This window comes from Haliotis cracherodii, unplaced genomic scaffold (assembly GCF_022045235.1).
Source record: "Haliotis cracherodii isolate W230 unplaced genomic scaffold, xgHalCrac1.p SCAF_4, whole genome shotgun sequence".
Lineage (NCBI taxonomy): Eukaryota > Metazoa > Mollusca > Gastropoda > Lepetellida > Haliotidae > Haliotis > Haliotis cracherodii.
Genome location: NW_027266297.1, coordinates 12820838 through 12838645, shown reverse-complemented (window position 1 = coordinate 12838645; position 17808 = coordinate 12820838). Strand labels below are relative to the sequence as shown.

The window sequence follows — 17808 nt, the reverse complement described above, 5'->3', positions numbered from 1 at the left end:
AACTGACAGTGCAGCCGCGAATAGCTGCAATACTGCTTATGTGTCTTAAAGCAATATTTACTCTCGCACTGACAGTGATATTTTGTTTCCAGCTTCTTTTGGTACATTATATTGAGTATGTTGAGGCTTTTAATTTAAAGTACATTGAAAACTGTACCAAAGGGAGAGGACTCTACTCTACTCTACTCTACTCTACTCTACTCTACTCTACTCTACTCTACTCTACTCTACTCTACTCTACTCTACTCTACTCTACTCTACTCTACTCTACTCTACTCTACTCTACTCTACTCTACTCTACTCTACTCTACTCTACATAAGACTTTGTGTGTGTAAATTACATAGCATTTCAAGCTCAAGTCATAAATTTGCTAAATGTTCATTGGAGAATGAAGAGTATGAAAGAGGCATGACCACAGGACTACTAACGTGCGCATGCGCCTTGGCCTTATGATATTACGCATGCGCACGAACAGGTATAAAACGCGAAGAACACGAGGACGCAAGATCGCGAGAAAATGAAATGTCGGATTCTCGCGTTCTAGCGACTTGGTGTTTTTGTGTCTATTTTGACAAGTCGAGATTGCGAGATTTTTCATCATGTCCAAATGTCGCATTCTCACGTTGTCGACTTTTGAGAGCTAGTGCTATTTATCAAAAACACGAGAATACGAGATCGCAGGAACACGAGATTTTGCATTCTCTTGTTTTTGGCATATGTCGCTCGTTTCCAAAGGTCGAGATCGCGAGAATGCCCCTTACAGTATTCCATAGCGAAAGGACCTACTTAAAACTTGGTTCTGTTACTGTTTGACCTATAGACTAAAATCTAGTCTCTGAAATGAACATATCGTTCATAAAAACAGTTGTTCAGTTATCTTAATAAAAATATAATAAAAAGGAGCCCAGTAACTCTCTTCATTTTCAGATACTGCAGTGATCTAGACTTGCCAAACATTATAGACTTGCATGGGCTGTATTTGATATATATTTGTATCAGGGTCTGTAAGACAGACTATTTGACCTATTGAGGGGAGCATATTGCAGAATACGAGAACATAGTCTAAACGTGCTTGTTTAAGGAGTAGAAGGGGCCGACAGGTATACCTCCTGTCACTACAGTGAGACTTTCTCCATGGGTCAGTGAAATCTGCAAATTCGTTCTCTTACATTTTGATTGTTGTGATAGTTGTAATAATATGTGTCTCAACTCAAGTCCTGAACGTCATTCCAGACATCACAAACCACAACATGGTCACTCTCCAAAGTTCTTACTATTGAATCTAGTTCTTCATGGAAAAAAGTTCGTCGTTATTTGGGCCACATAAAATTTTATTGCTAATGTATAATTGTATAGGGTAAGTTCAATCCTGATCATATTACCATTTTAATCAGTATTTATATTATTTAGTTTTAAATCACACCATGGGCGGTCGGATAGCCTAGTGGTTAACCGTTCGCTCGTCACGCCGAGGACCTGGGTTCGATTCCCGACATGGGTATGTTGTGCGAAACCCATTTCTGGTGCTCCCGTCGTGATATTGCTGGAATATTGCTAAAAGCGGCGTAAAACCGAATTCACTTACTTTACATCACAAAAAACATCGGCCCATCCAGAGTTGCTCTTGAATGAACTGAAATAGCATTGGTTTTTGCCTCACTCATCTCTTATAGCCTGTTCCATGTCTTTGGTAAAGGGTGGGACGGGTGGCCCAGTCGTCTAAGGCGCCGCGATTCGCTGTGCAGAGTCGCGTCCCTTGGGCACGCCAGAAACCTATGATTGTGGGTTCGAATCCCGGTTCGCCCCGATTTTGTTTCAAGGTTTGTCAGCAGCATACCCGTGCTCGTGGGTTTCATCGAAGTGGTAAACGTCTGAGACCTGCATCACTAAGGGCTTTCCTCCCACACTAAGCTGACACGCCGTGATATGACTGGAATAACGTTAAAATCGGCGTTAAACCCAACTCACTCACTTATACACAAAGGCCTCCTTCGTATGGTAGGGTACTGCTATGCGGCGCCAGGCAATACATACTGCCGTGTTTTTGCAAATTGTGTAAATAACGGGTGGTATCGGTTGGGAAGGATATGCTTACCCTTTTCGCGAGCACCTAGTGTCATCACTGGTTTTTCACTGATCCATTCATATAGTTTTCACACCTTTCTTGCCCATTGCGACAGGTTGAATCTGTTTCGGCAGATAATTAAGGATGGTTGCTCTCAATCATCTTCAAAACCTTGAATAGAAATTATGTAATTCCATATTTTGACTTTTTTCAGGTGAACATTTGACTTGTCTTTGTGACGAGTAGCACTTGTGGGACAGGATACGCTCACCTTTTCGCGAACACCTTGTATTTGATAGTGTTTAATAGTAACATGCTTACCATTGGGTCCAAGAAGAAACTGCTAGTAATAGTGGTGGCGACAACAGTGTTTTTCTTTACTTGGACCAGATTTGCAGAACATACTCCATCTACTAAAAAAGCAAAAAATCTTTCTCCATATGAAATATCTTTGAGCAAACTGTCTCATTTGTTGAAAGGACACTGGAAAACACGTCCTTTGACAAAAAAGGAAGATGATGATATATTGAAATTTCTTTCAAACGCAAATGCTCGATTCCGCTTACCAACGAATTATCAAAGGAATGACGGTCTCTGTGGAAATGTTACCCACACCGGATCTGAAGCTGCTGGGTTTATTAAAGCCTTGTGTGATCCTAAAGGAACAACCCCGTGCTGCTTCAACAATAAATGTGCTATGAAGTCTGTGGAGGAATGTGTGTGTCCTGATTGCTATGACATGCGGAACCAGAAACATTCTGAATATTCCACCTGGACCCCTTCAGACCCAAGATATGGCTACAAGGAACACAGCCCCCAAGAAGCTTGCAGCATCCTCAGCGGAAGCACGATTCTGTTTGTTGGGGATTCTCTTGTTCGCCATGTATATACAGCCATGGTGCTGCTTGTTACAGGGAATATGAAAGATGGTGCTATGAATGATAATGTTCCACAGGGTAAGTGAGAACGTGCTATATGTTTAGCTTTGCTTACTTTAGAAAAAGTTTCAGTTTAAAGTGTGGTTTATGAAAATATATCTTCTTTTAGCGCACAAAGCCACCATTAACGAGAATGCTTGACGGTAACATCCACACTTGAAAACCGCAATCGGTGAGATAAAAATGTATTGATGACTATATATTGTGTACTTAAATGTGTATTTGCATTAATATGTTAAAGTTTCTCTCTAAATGTTTGCTTGGTTTCTTTTCAGATATAAGAAATTTATGCAGCGGAATGGATATGTTCACAGAGAAAGTATGTCGGCTGCATCTGAAGTACACTCTTCAAGCTTGTAATGGTACAGTTCAACTGGAAATGCAGTACCTCTTTTCTGCAGACCATGGCCAGCAATTGAAACAACGTGTTATCAATTTAAACAGCAAATCATTGCTGTTGGTTGGTATAGGAATTCATAATAACTATGATCATACACTAGTTCAAACAAAGTTTCTTTTACCAACACTGAATTACACGAGGAGCAATAAGAGATATTGGCCAAAGGTTCTGTGGGCAACTAGCCATGCCCCAGGTATGATGAAGTCCCCGAAACTGTTAGCTCAGTCTTATGAGAGTGTTAAACGTTACAATGGCAACATGGATCCTTTCCTTAAATCATGGGAAATTCCAGTTTTCGACACCTTTAACATGACTGACGGAATGACGAGTTTTGATGGTGAACATTATGGACTTGGGATGAATGTGGCGAAAGCAAATGTACTTCTGAGCTACCTGAATGAATTGAAAAATAAAGGATTGTGGTGACATTTACACTTACCCGAATGGACAACTCTTCACACGCACACCACACACACATACACACACACACCACCACCACCACCACACCACATCACATCACACCACACCACACCACACTCGCTATTTAAGTGCAACGATCTTGAACGCTACTTTAAGCCCCATTTCACCTCACCTAAAGGTGGTAACCCGTGTCTCTGAAACGCTCTCTGCACATACTAATATGACATGCATCTGTGGATTGAGTTAGATCTACCTATGGAATGAAACATGAGTCTTAGGCGTGCTTAGCATACATTTTTACCCCAAGGCCACCATTGGCACCCAATTACGCCTCTGAAAAGCAACGCCATTGATGCCAAAGGTTTCTTGTTTGTGACAACCAAACCGGGACATGGCAAGGTAACAATAGAGAGCCAATAAGAAATAACACCATTTATAGGTTTCATATGATTTATTTGGTAAAATCGTTAAGTTTTGTCGTGCTTCTTCCTCTGAAAACTATAGTTGAAGTTGATGTGGCGTTAGATGTCACGGACTTCAGGCCACTGTCAAAATGTATGCACCGTTGGGTAACGTCCCTCGGGTCGCTTCGTCTTTCGGACAAACCACTCCTTTCATTTTTTTAGAAACCACACTGAATACGCATAATGTCGGAAAGCGCACGTAAAATCTTCAATCACAATCATCGTCATCGCCAGCAATCAGTTTGCACCAAGTGTCAGGTTTACAGTGCTCTAATATCAGTATGCAACCTCGAAGGTTGGCTGGAAGACAAGACAGCGGCTGTCCCGGGAGGGAGGGGTCACCGTCACCCACACATAGCCAGGACCAGGACTAGGCCAAGGACCAGCCACAGTCCCCCAGAAGGAGTCTCAGGGGGAAGCATGAGGACCAGGAGGAGCAACTTGATGAGGCCGAGGAGCAGGATGATGATGATGATGATGATGATGATGATGATGATGATGATAACCTCGGCATTGTCACATCCCCCGACCCTCCCCCCTCCTCCTCCAGTATATCGTGTGTGCGTGCGTGCGTGCGCATATACATAATTATACATATACGGAAGACTGCATGTGCGGCTTGTATAATTATGCAAATCGTATGCATGCATATATGCTTATATGTAGTTGCGTGTTTGTATGGTGTGTATGCAAGTAAGCAGGAGCGTATAGATAGCATGACAGTTTGAATGTGTATCAGAGGAGTTTGAATATGTATGAGAGGATGTGACCATATTGCTCTTTATATATATTATCAAATATATTATATTCTCATTTTGTAAGATCCTGAACTTAATGTGTTTACAAGTTTGTCTCATAGGTCAAACGTCCTGTGTAAATCCAGGTTAGAGTTGGTCTCGGGCTCGGGTGGAGTGGTAAGGCTTGCTGGCGTCATTGAGTGAGATGGAATATGCTGACCACGCGGGCGACCTCCTTCATCTGCACTTATGACATTATGGTGGTGTTCGGTATCATCAGGTCATGCAGTAGCGTAATACATCTGTGTCTTACATGTAAGTGCAAACATTGTCAGTGTTTTAGATGTGCTACACAACAATTCAATACACAATTGTGACCTGTAATGTGACAATGTAATGTGACCTGTCATGATATCCATCAATGTAATGTTTTTTAATGCTTCGGCGGCCTGTAACCCTTGGTGGTCTTCCCTCATTTGTCAGTAAACTTAAAATCACAAATGCCACGGCTGAGTTCGCCCACTATTCAATTTGTCCAGATCATGCCCCGTGACACCTCATGAGAATATAAGACCTATTATAATTGTTACTGACTGAAACTCGCTATTCTGTTGTTTCGTGAAAAGATTGTTTACTTCTTGTGTTACAACACTGTCAATAGGCAAACTTTATATCATTAAAAAAACATATTTTCTCATGTTGAGTCTCCTTATTTTGGAAGTCATTATTTCAAGGTTTATGTGTTTTAAACACAATTTTCTGTCTGTTTTATATAAGACAAAGCACTTTAGAAATCTATCCATTATAACATTTTCTGACGTATTCACCTTCGTGTGCCTTGTGGTGTTGAGTATATAATCAAGATGTATATCACTAAACTTTAAATAACCAGACTGTAACTTACAGCAGTTCTAAACCTGAGATTAATTCTAACTAATTAAAGGGGCACTGATCTAACGCAATTCCCCGGGACTGGTTGTTGCCTTTGTTATTGTTTTTTCCCAGTGAGTACCCGGATGTAAAGCAGAAATCTAGACTAGTTCGCGACCTCTGCTGCGCCATTCGTAAGCGCATTAGTCACTTGTATGGGTAGTAAATAGGGCGTATGGTCACATTGATCAACAAAATGAAATACAGTTTTCAAGATAATAAGGAAATGTAGGTATCTTTATGGGTAGCATCGGTAATGGTGCCGAAGTTTTGATAAGTCACTTGCTTGGTAATTTTGCGATTTCGTTTACACTATTTTTGAAAGTAAATATTTCACCTGAGCATTGCTATTTGAAAGTGTTTAACTTTTACTGTCAAAATGTGTTACATTTTCAAATTTATTAAACGCCTAAATATTCAGTTATTTAACAGTGTGACTAAAAAAACCATTTCCATCTGTATTATTATGATAAGAATTCCAAACATTTTGATGTTTAATGTCATCACCAAGAGACTGAAAATGTTACGTTGAAAAGTACATTTCTATGTTGCTTGGCTTCTAATCCTACATAATAATCTGTTGTGGTGTTTGTAGACCCTTTTGATCGTCTTAATCAATCTGGACATATTTTTTAGTCAAAATGACTGAATTATTTACACATTTTATAAATTGCCTGAAAGAATGAGAAAATACATTTTACAAATTGACGGTAATATATACACGCTTACAAGGGAAAAGGCCTGTGAAAACAACGTCTATCGCGCATTGAAGAATTTCCCAACCAAGACGTAGAGAAACAAGGACGAATCGGTTCAATGCTACAGCAAATGAAGGAAAACAAAATGCAAATATCTCATAATTACAACCTACCAAATGTATGTGTATAAATTTTAGGCAGCTTCCTTGTTCGAGGAATGTATCTGTGAATATCCACACAAAGGAACAATATCCAACTCGTCTGCAGCTGTACAAAGAAACTTATTCGACGTCACGTGTCTCTGTAACAATCGCATATTTTCAAAGATATATATCGTTTCGGGAAATTATAACCCGTGTTCCTTTCTCAACTGATCACTTGGATTGTTTCAGGTGTTTCACATAGGTGTCAAGTCTCAAGGGTCGGCTGAGAAAGCCCACGTGACAACTATTTTCATAACGTCCACGGTTCCTAAAAAATCCATTGAGTGATAGATAACAATGAGCAATCAATCAACGTATTATTAGTTAACCCTTTGAACAAAGTATGTTGTTTTTACATCGACACTTCACGCCATGATATGAGTGTATTCCCTTAGTTTTAGTAAACCTAGACATGTAAACACTCCCTTTTGACATATCCACTGTGCAAGATAACAGTGATTAATCAATCAACGTATTTTCTGTTAATCCTTTGATGACTAGGAACGATCCGTTGATTTACAAAAAAAGTAAATGAACTGATCATTCATCTCTTGCTGGGCTGCCACGTGCATATTACATAACACACATTTCACCTCACTTCAAACCTGGATTTAGATTGAATAATTACCCCAGACACAATAAATGCCAAATGGGAACCTTTGTCAGGTAATCTAAGTGGTGCTACCACTAATTGTACCTGTAATAAATTCATTAACTGAGCATCAAGTGAATGACGACAAATACACAAGTGTAGGGTTATACCAGAAAAGGTGGATGACAACAAGTGAGTAGTAATCGTATTATCGACGCAATCCGAAATCCGAAAATGCTTTCATTGCATGGATACTTTTTTTTATTATTAAACTATAACCATCTGGGGTATTTCCAAATGACGACATACGATGAGCTCCGCCGTTTTTTTTTGTCTGTTTGTTTAGGCTGAAGAAATTAATTAACATGCGCCTTTTGTCGAAATCTTTATAGATCACGGTTAAACTAATCAGTGTTAAAACAAAAATGCGTCAAACAAATATTGCCTCCAGCCTCCAAGTTTATTTAGCTGTCCTTGCAGACGGTAGCCCAGTCTCTGGTCACGCTCAGTTGCGTTGCGTATCATCCGGGTACTCACGGGGGGAAAAACAATAACAAAGGCAACAACCAGTCCGGGGAATTGCGTTAGATCAGTGCCCCTTTAAGATGTTGGTAATGACAATTGATATCAGTATTTTTCATAAAAGTCAATTAACGAAGGTTACAAACATTATGCCAAAATAAATACATTTCTTTACTTCTTTTGTGATGAAAGAATGTCAGTATTGCCACTGTTGCCACCTCTTTGCAATGTAACAAAGGCAACCTGTCATGTTTGTGACAAATTCAGATATCTCAGACAATACATGCGGAAAACTCAATCCTCTCGTTAGAGAGAACTGAGGTGAGAACTTTAAACTTTAGGTTGTTTTCATTATCAAATTGTTCATTAGTTAAATTTATACGGGTAGAATATAAAACAATATATAAATCTGTTGTGTCATAAATCTTTTGTGTCAATTATTTTACCCATCAACTTCAAACGTCTCTATTTATTTAGTCTTATTTATACAGATTTAAGTCTGTCAATCAATCAATCAATCAATCAATGTTTTATTCCAACAAACCACCATAGGTGGTACAGGAACAATATAAATAAAGTTATAACATAAACAATGAATTGTAGTGATAACTTGGTAAGTTGTACTCATCTTCTGACAGCATTATTAATAATTCTTATAAATCTGGAGATATTTTTCACGATTAAGCAATTATTTGAGGTAAACAAAGCTTTGCGAGATTCGGCCATTTACAAAGAGAAATTGGAATATAATGTGATCTCATGGTATCAAAAAAGGAGCATTTAAATAAATAATGAAACTCGTCGGCTATCGCCGGTGAGCTACATGGGTTACAATTTCTATTGATTCTGGGTACATTTTTCCAGAGGCCTGTCTCTACAGGTAAATAATGATTCGATGTCCGAAATGACATAATAGGTCGAGAGAAATAATCAGGTAGCAGGAGGTATTTTTCAAACGACGGTAGATCTTTGAACAATTTATAGACATAAGTAATTACCTTTTGAACTTTTATCTATATCATCCCTCCATTGTTGTATAAAATTATCTTTAAGTACTGTTTCTACCATAGAGACAAGCCACGTTTTACAAACGCAACCAGGGTTATCAAATACATATGTCAAGCCACAACTGTTTAAAATATTTTTTATGTGAGATATCCATACGTTACTATTACTAATATTGAGGGTGTGATCTCATTTGAACAGTTTAAGGATGCGTGATGACAACTTGAAAGGAGAAGATATGGTTTCTAATAAACGAATGAGTTTAACACCACCTTTAACAATAGTTCAGTTATATCACGGGGTTTGAAGTCTATTAGCACTAATCCAAAACCACAATAGGTAAATCTGAACAGTTTTGACAAGCCAACCCTACTGAAATGTCTATCAACTGGGGTATCAACAAAATATGGAATAACCGACTTGGTTGATGCATGTCATCGTATCCCAATTGCGTAGACCGATGTTCATGTCAATCATTGATTGTCTGATCCAGACTCAATTATTTACAGGCCAGCGTCACATAACTGGAATATTCCTGAGTACGACATTAAACAATAAACGAATAAACAAACATTCATCATCAGATGCCTTCATGTTATTCTTGTTTTCATCGCGGGGAAAATGTCCACAAATCCATATATCACCCTGCCTGATTAATAAGCAATAATGTTCTTTCGGAATTTATATCATCCTTGGCGAACTTGGGGTTAATTTGATAGAATTTATGTTGGGTTTTGTTTCAATATAGCGGCAAAATCATGTCGGGAGACATAGATAATGGGTTTCATACATTATGAGTGAGTGCGTGAGTATGTTTGTACACCGCTTTTAGCAATATTCCAGCAATATCACGGCGGTGTACACCAGAAATGGCATTCACACATATTACCCATGTTGGGAATCGAACCTGGGCCTTCGGCGCGACGAGCGAACGCTTTAACCCCTAGGCTACCCCATTGCCCCTCATACATTATGGGAATCAACCTCCGAGAGACGAAAGCACCTGTTACAACGAGCTTACCATTCTCTGCTTTGATTAGAGTCACGGGGCACTCAAAATGTGAAGTCGCATTACAAAAGTATTTTACTTACTCTATTCAATACTAAAACTGAAACCCGTGAAGATCCGGGGTAGAATAGGTTTCGGCAACCCATGATATGCTTGCCGTAAAAGGCGACTATGCTGGTCGTAAAACGCGACTAACGGGATCGGGTGGTCAGGCTCGCTGACTTGGTTGATGCATATCATCGTATCCTAATTTCGTTGATCAATGCTCATGATGTCAATCACTGGATTGTCTGGGCCGCCTCTATCATTTACAGGCCGCCGTCATTTAGCTGGAATATTTGCTGAATGCGGCGTTCAACAACAAACAAAAACAAAACACTAAAAGTGGCTGCCATGATATCAAAGCTGTGGTCACACTTTGCTTTGCCTAACGTTGGAACATACATTTTTGTTGGAAAGGACAGGACAGTGGGTGACCTACATGCAAGAAATCCATCCATCGAGGCAGCACTAGTGAGATAAGATGTTATATATATTGTAGATATAAAAACAGGGGATCAATCACTTATTTTAATTAAAACTGCAATATATGTATACTATTTGTAGCATAATGAACTAATTCCAGTGGTCACAACTCGTGATAAAATCATTACAATTTTAACAGAATACATAACATTTCATGAAATACATTATTATCTAACTGTAACATATGTAGTGATCTCTCTTAAAGTAGGGGCGGTCGGGTAGCCTAGTGGCTAAAGCGTTCGCTCGTCACGCCGAAGACCCGGGTTCGATTCCCGACATGGGTACACTGTGTGAAGCCCATTTCTGGTGTCCCCCTCCGGGATATTGCTGGAATATTGCTAAAGGCGGCGTAAAACCATACTCACTCATTCACTCACTCTCTTAAAGTATCCTTTTCCTAACGGAATGTCTTTTTTAGGTTCAATCACAACAGCGTACTATTTATTACATTGCACAGCGTCAAAGAAAACAACTATTTTATTCAAATAGTTTCAAACACTGAATTTTAGCTACAAATACGTTATGAAACAAACAAAGCGACTAGGGTAAAATTGGCGATATTGTTTAATCAAATTTCACAAGAGCATATGTCTTACCTGTTTGAGCTCTGAAATATGGGATCTTACATTGACAAACGTTCTATTCATTAATTTTGCAAATATGCGTCAACGATTTATGACACCTGAATATTCATTAAACAGGAACGACGAGGTAGCCTAGTTTTTTCTACGGGTATGTTGTCAAATCAATTATGTTCAGTATTGTTTCTTCCTCTCGGTATGTAATCGGATTTTGGTTTCAAAGTAAAAAACATTTTATCTTTGTGTCATTGATCTCTTTATTAGGGATTAGTTGTCTCAGTCATTTTCAAGTCGATTGTGGTTACGAAACACGGACAATTTAAACCATCCGGTCAGTTGTTCACCTGTGAACCATAATAACGGTAACCAGTAAAACCACTGAGCTTAGTCTTGTTATTTTGTCTGGCATCAATAAGCAGAGACTGTGTGATCATTTCGACTGTAGATATCTCACTAAAAATAGTGGTTACATTGGCAAAATTTTGAAAACTCTAGACTACCTACATATCAGCAGAAATCGTGTTCAAACATTAGTCACCACGATTATCACAATCAATATTTTTTTAAGAATCAACATGAATTCTATCAAGAATTATGAAAATACTCGAATCTGATTGGTTAATTCTGATTCCTGTGCGTTCTACACAAATCAACAGGTAACCTATTTCTACATTGTAAGCACAGGCTATTTAACTGTTAATGAATACACGGCTAGATACATTATCACATTTCATTTATCTAGTTGATGCAAAGCAGAGATATGTGACAAATGAAAGCGTTTTGTAAGTAAACAAATTGTGTGTCGACAATATAAAGGGCATCATAATTGGAAATGTGGAGTATGTTAATGGGACAACGTGTTGAGGATATCCACTGATAAATGTTCTTTCTTTCCCGGAACAGCCATGAGTGATCCAAACTAAACAAAATGATAATAGATACATCTGATAGTACACAGCCTTTTTTTAACAGCAATAAGTGTTACATAAAATTACCTTGTGGATGTATACACATTCTTAATGTGCTAGTATGATGCCATACGTAGTTACTTGAAATTGTTTTTTCAAAATGCTACAAAAGTTCCGAGTAAACGAAATAAACATTACGTCAGATGAATATGCCAAACAGATAATAGAAAATACACGATGATAAAAACAATATTATCATAATTATACCTATCAATGATATAGGGCATTTTGCATGTGCGATAGTGCCAACATGGAGACAGTCAAGTCACAGGGGGTGTAATAGTCAGACGAATTACAAATCCTGCCGGGATGTCAATACATTTTGAATGGGTGATCGATAACAGCCCGGATTTTTAACAAATGGAGTTACGTCCCCTAGTGCGTCTGCTCGTCTGTTCAGAAAGCTTTCCCGTGACAATGACTTCCAAACAAGATGAAAATGTTATGCTTGCACTTGCAAATAGATACATTTTACAATTTTATGTTATGATATATGATATAAAAGGTTATTATATGGCAGTTTTCATATCATACCCCATATCAACCCTCGACCCCATTATCAGCCCTCTGGTCTTCGGCCCTCGGGCTGATATGGGGCCCTTGATATGGAGTATGATATGAAAAGTGCCATACAATAACCTCTAAATATTTGAAGAACTACCCTACCTTGATCAGAGACGTTTACATGTTTTTCAGTCGGAACACAAGCAAAGTGTTTTGTATGCAACCTCAGGGCCGTGGCCTTTTCATGTCAAGGGCAGTTAATCTTTTGACAGTGAGAGTGTTTTCCCTTTGAATATGTATCCACTAAATATAGCACGGACGTGATGCCGATAATTATTATTAAGGGAAGGCAAAATGTTTTCAGTAGATTAAATCCTTGAACCAAAGTTTGACATGGAATGAGGATTTAGAGAAAATAAATCTATACTATTTTCTCCGACAATCTGAAGTAAATAATACATTCACGTCGTTTTCAGTAATTTATCCTTTTGTTGGCATATTTGTACTTTTCAAATAACTACAGACAAACTAATGGTCACGCATTCATTGACGGACATTTTATACACGTTTGCTGTAGGCTATACTTGATACATGTTTGCTGTAGGCTATACGTGATACATGTTTGATTTAGGCTTTTGGGAATAAGATACTAGTACATACTTGGAAATTAAAAGTTTGAAGAACATGTGTATGGGTAGTGCTACTTGGACATATTCGTCTCCTTGGTGAAGTTGTAAATAAAAGCCCAAAACCCTTTCCACATTCATAAGAAATATACTGACTCCAAGCCGACCAGTCCTTGTTTAAGCCCCTTAATACCGAACGCCAGGCAGGGTAGCAACAAGTACCATTATTTAACGTCTTTTGATATGACGCGGCCGGGGATCGTACCCAAGACCTTCCGCTCTCCGGGCGGACGCTCTACCCTAGGCCACGGAGGCGGTTCCCAGATCAGAGAATTAGGATGGTGTTTTCTACACGAAACATTTTTATCGTGGACAGTCTGCAAATGAAATGACGTTAAATGTTTAGATGTCAATATAAATAAAGAAAATATATCCTTATGTTCTTTCCATATCATTTAAATTACTCCTCAGCTGGTTTGTGGTTTAAATACAATCTTATCCATCGACTAGAGCAATAATTTTGAAGCACAAGGAAGAAGCATTTCTAATTCGGCAGATGTTGATTGAGACTGATTATTCTCTGGTGTTGACGTTTTATAATTAATTATTTTTTATGAATTAATGGTGATGGAGCTTCAAATGTGACATTATGATAAATGACATTTTAAAATTCCTTCATCTGGTTTTAAAAAACCTTCAACTGGTTAAACTATAGTAACTGCTTACATCTTTAAATTTCCAAACGTTTGTTATCATATAAAAAACACACACTCGTTTCAAAATATTACTTAATCCAAACATATTCTGCATATAGTTGTCTTATATACACTCACAGCTAAAACGCATATATGTATATGTATATGAATAAAATGCCTACGGCTCGTGGATGACCGTTATATAACTAGGTCCACATGTCTTTGGTGCGGGCACATGCTGGCTTAACCAGTTAGGACTACAAGAGACATTGTTCCCATCTGTCTGCCTCTCAGGAGAACATGTGGTGTCCAATGAGTCTCTGTTTTCATGTTCCTGTGTCCTCTCATAAGTGATGTCGTAGGGAGCAGCCACAGAATCTATGTAATTGCTGTCAACAGACGTAGTATCCTCCTGGATTTGGTGACGTTCTAATCTAGTGTAGTCTGCAACATCTTCATCTTCAGCTCTACCTTCATCATGGACTTTAGCTACTCCAGAGGTGGAGTAGTCACATTCGATTGTATCACCTTCATGGATGGAAGACAATATCTGCAATGGCATCGTGTAGCCACCTTCAACGTTTTCCAGCATTGTGGCGTCATCCAAATCGTGGTAGACCTCCTCGCCGTTTTCATGAAACCCTTCGTTGGTATGGTTCTCCTGGATATCTGGAGTATATAAATCTGCCTTCTTCTCTTTCCTGTCATATAAAAAATGTTCGACGTCATATAAATGCATAGTCGCAAATAAAAGAAGATGGAGTCATCCCTTGTTCGCGACGTTAAAACGAAATTATGTGAAGTTGTTCCAATAATATACGCAGCAGCAGCTGAACATGGAAACACAGGAAAATACTATAGATAATACATAAAACAACGCACTCGTAAAAAAAACCGAATTATTTTCGTTCGTAATTTCATGTTAAAAGTTCTTCGCCAAGGTTAGAAACTTACAAAATTAATTTTCCCGTCACTGACGCTCCATAATTTCTCGTTCTCATTGTGTAACGCCGTATACACGATTGATGCATAGCAAGCATATTTAGAACATTTGGAATGAATTATCATAGTTCGAAATAGTTCGTTTTGAAAAGTGATTGTTTTACGATAAATGGAAAGATAACAGAATAAAGTGCTGTATGTAATTGTAGTGAATGGTGCCATCAAGTAAAATCGGCAAAGTGCACGTTCAAAGAATCCAGTCAATATTACCTTGACCTATAGCAAAAACAGGCCACGGCTGCTCCAATTAGAAGTACTCCAACAGGGATTACACTGATGTAGATAATCGTCTTTGTCAGATCTACGAAAATAGCATTGCATTAGATTAATGTATTGATAATTATTTATTCATAATTAATTACTAAATGTTGCTACATGCCTAATAGATATGTTGTAGAAGAATTGATAATAAAGTAACCTCACTTTACATGGCATTTTCGCATACAAGATTATTGATCACCTTCATTCTGTAACAATGGGAAGAATGTGATCATTAGAACGAATTTATCGCAACGTGGCAGTGTAATGGTGGCGAAAACCACAGGGATGCAAGTCATAGACATTTTACCCACGGCCACAGAGATTTGAACCTACGCTCATCGCATCTTGGCAAGACTAAGGGATGCAACTGGCGAATTGACTCGACTGTGGGGAAATTGTCACCTGTGCCCCGTCATGAGATACATTAATATTAGATACCTGATGATTCCGATGTTGGTGTTGTATCTACCGATAAAACAGTCGTGTATTGTGATGATGAGGATGCAGGTACTGCAGTACTGCCAAGAAGTGATGAAGTTGTCGGGGTTGGTGTTGTCGTGACATCAACGCAGACTGGAAGTTGTAGATACTTTACGTGTCAATATTTACATAGCATCAGATCATATTTAATTTATTCAATATCCAATAACCTGGCTAATTGATCAATATGAAGACGCCAGCAGCTGCTCGGGAAACAAGTCAGTATGTGAAAAACAAGTGGTGTCCTTAATCCACGAGTGAACATGTATATTTATTGTGATGTCGTCTCTTCTCTTTTGTTTGGAATGGGCTCTTTTATTTTTTGAGGGAATAAGTTTGGTATTACCCTGCCTCTAGTACTATTCCTGCAATAATGCACAAGTAGCACCCATGCAGTGATGTTATACTTTAAAGATTCCCTATCGATAAATGAAAAAGTGACAAAGTTTATGTTAGGAGAATTTAATGTAGTAAGACACTTCTGGTAAATTGCCCATACTGGAATTGGAATGCTGATACAACGTTTCATGCTTTAATCATCACTTAAACAATTAACCTATATCTGGCTTATATAATCCTATGCGATCTGGTAATTTCTGTTGTCATCTACCGTAACTTTAGCTGTTTTTATAAAACGGTTGATAGAAATTGTGTTCATGTTGTTCCCCATTGAGTGAAATGACGCTTTGAACAATACTTCAGTTACATCACGAGAGAAACATTCAGAGGTGACACAGACTGAACCTATCTTATTATACTCGGAGCAGCATTTCTAATTTTTGTCTCTAAAACGAATATAAAAGGGCCGTTCCGAATGGAAAATATTGATGGCCGCATTATATAGATTATGGGTATTTTATACATCCTGTCGTTTCTGAGCGCAATGGCATCTACACCCCAAAGTGTGTACTATCGAGTGAAAATGTATATCCTAAATTGCTTGGGCTTGTTGAGATCGAAATGTCCAAGTCGATGACGAAATGAAACTGAATCGTTTCAGAAAGCAGTCTAATTGAACTCAAGAATTCACACGTCTTTCATTTACAACAGGTTGTCAAGGTTCGCTCAGGTTTGATCTATCGCAACCACATATGTGGGGTGCATCGTATCGGAGTATCGTATCGTAGATATTTAACACTTTCATAAGACCCAGCAGCATGGGAAATGCTGTTGACAAACCAAGGATCATAATCAGTTTTAATATGGATTTCAACGGATCTTTCAACGACTAAGGGAACCTACGTTGTACAGTGAAGTCCGACGCATCAGAGAAGAGGACCACCCCAACCCACCACCCAATCGTAATCTAGCTGACTTGTTCAGTATGACCTGTTTCTGTACCTGTGGCATTTGTCTTCTATTCAGTGAATCAACTTACCTGCAGGGCATCTCGTGTCAAACAACTTCAGATCATCGACAGCAATATCTCCTACAATGTTCAAGCCAGACCATGCTGTCAACTGAATCTGAAACAACGTTATTTTCACCGGTAATCTGGGTAAAACGGGTTGGTTCAAGTTCTTGGACGTTAATGGTGCATATTTGAAGGATTTGTGGTATTGCATTTATGTTTAAATATCAAACCTGAAGCAAGCTTCATACATAATATAGGTGGAAGCATCTCCATTTGGAGTTTCAAAAACTGCCTGCTGTTAAGGTTTCGAAAGTATACTAGTGATACAATGCATAACTATACTAGTGGAAAAACTTACACGTTAATTTTCAGCAACCGAAAGTGTTATTCATGATGGATGAAACTAAATTGTTGTAATAGCACCCAATAGCTAAACAATCATTGCGTGATGTTCACATAAAAGAAACACGCGTGTGAGTATCCTTAGCCGTGCTAGGATCCCCGATTAGTGTCGGTTCGAATCCCCGATCATGAGTCTCTGTCAGCACCATACCTGAGCTCTTTGGGTTCACCAAAGTTGTAAGCGTATAGTACCCGCCTCCCACATGAAACGTATGCCACATTACACAACAGAAACAGCGACCAATAAGCCCAACTCACTCATTCATTATCGTATACGAGGGCGGGGATGGCCCAGTCGTCTCAATTCGCAGAGTTGCGTTCCTTGGGTACGACAGAAACCTATGATCCTGGGTTCGAATCCCGGTTCTCCTTGATTATGTTTCTAGGTTTGTCAGCACGATACCCGTGCTCGTGGATTTCACCAAT

The 17808-nt window shown here is 38.7% G+C and overlaps 2 protein-coding genes across 2 annotated transcripts in view; one reads left to right on the top strand and one right to left on the bottom strand.

Moving 5' to 3' along the window:
* LOC139479861 (uncharacterized) overlaps positions 1-4039 on the top strand; it is a 33551-nt gene extending 29512 nt beyond the window's left edge. Inside the window, exons 3-4 of the mRNA XM_071262762.1 lie at positions 2281-3022; positions 3280-4039. Of these exons, the coding sequence (XP_071118863.1) occupies positions 2380-3022; positions 3280-3830 (1194 nt within the window). The 5' untranslated portion in view covers positions 2281-2379 and the 3' untranslated portion in view covers positions 3831-4039. The remainder of the gene's footprint in view (positions 1-2280; positions 3023-3279) is intronic.
* A 7018-nt stretch (positions 4040-11057) lies between these two features.
* Positions 11058-17808, bottom strand: part of LOC139479759 (neuropilin-1-like) — a 12665-nt gene continuing 5914 nt past the window's right edge. Inside the window, exons 4-7 of the mRNA XM_071262617.1 lie at positions 17005-17092; positions 15585-15719; positions 15096-15186; positions 11058-14584 (exon numbers count right to left, since the gene is read on the bottom strand). Coding sequence (XP_071118718.1) covers positions 14062-14584; positions 15096-15186; positions 15585-15719; positions 17005-17092 — 837 coding nt within the window. The 3' untranslated portion in view covers positions 11058-14061. The remainder of the gene's footprint in view (positions 14585-15095; positions 15187-15584; positions 15720-17004; positions 17093-17808) is intronic.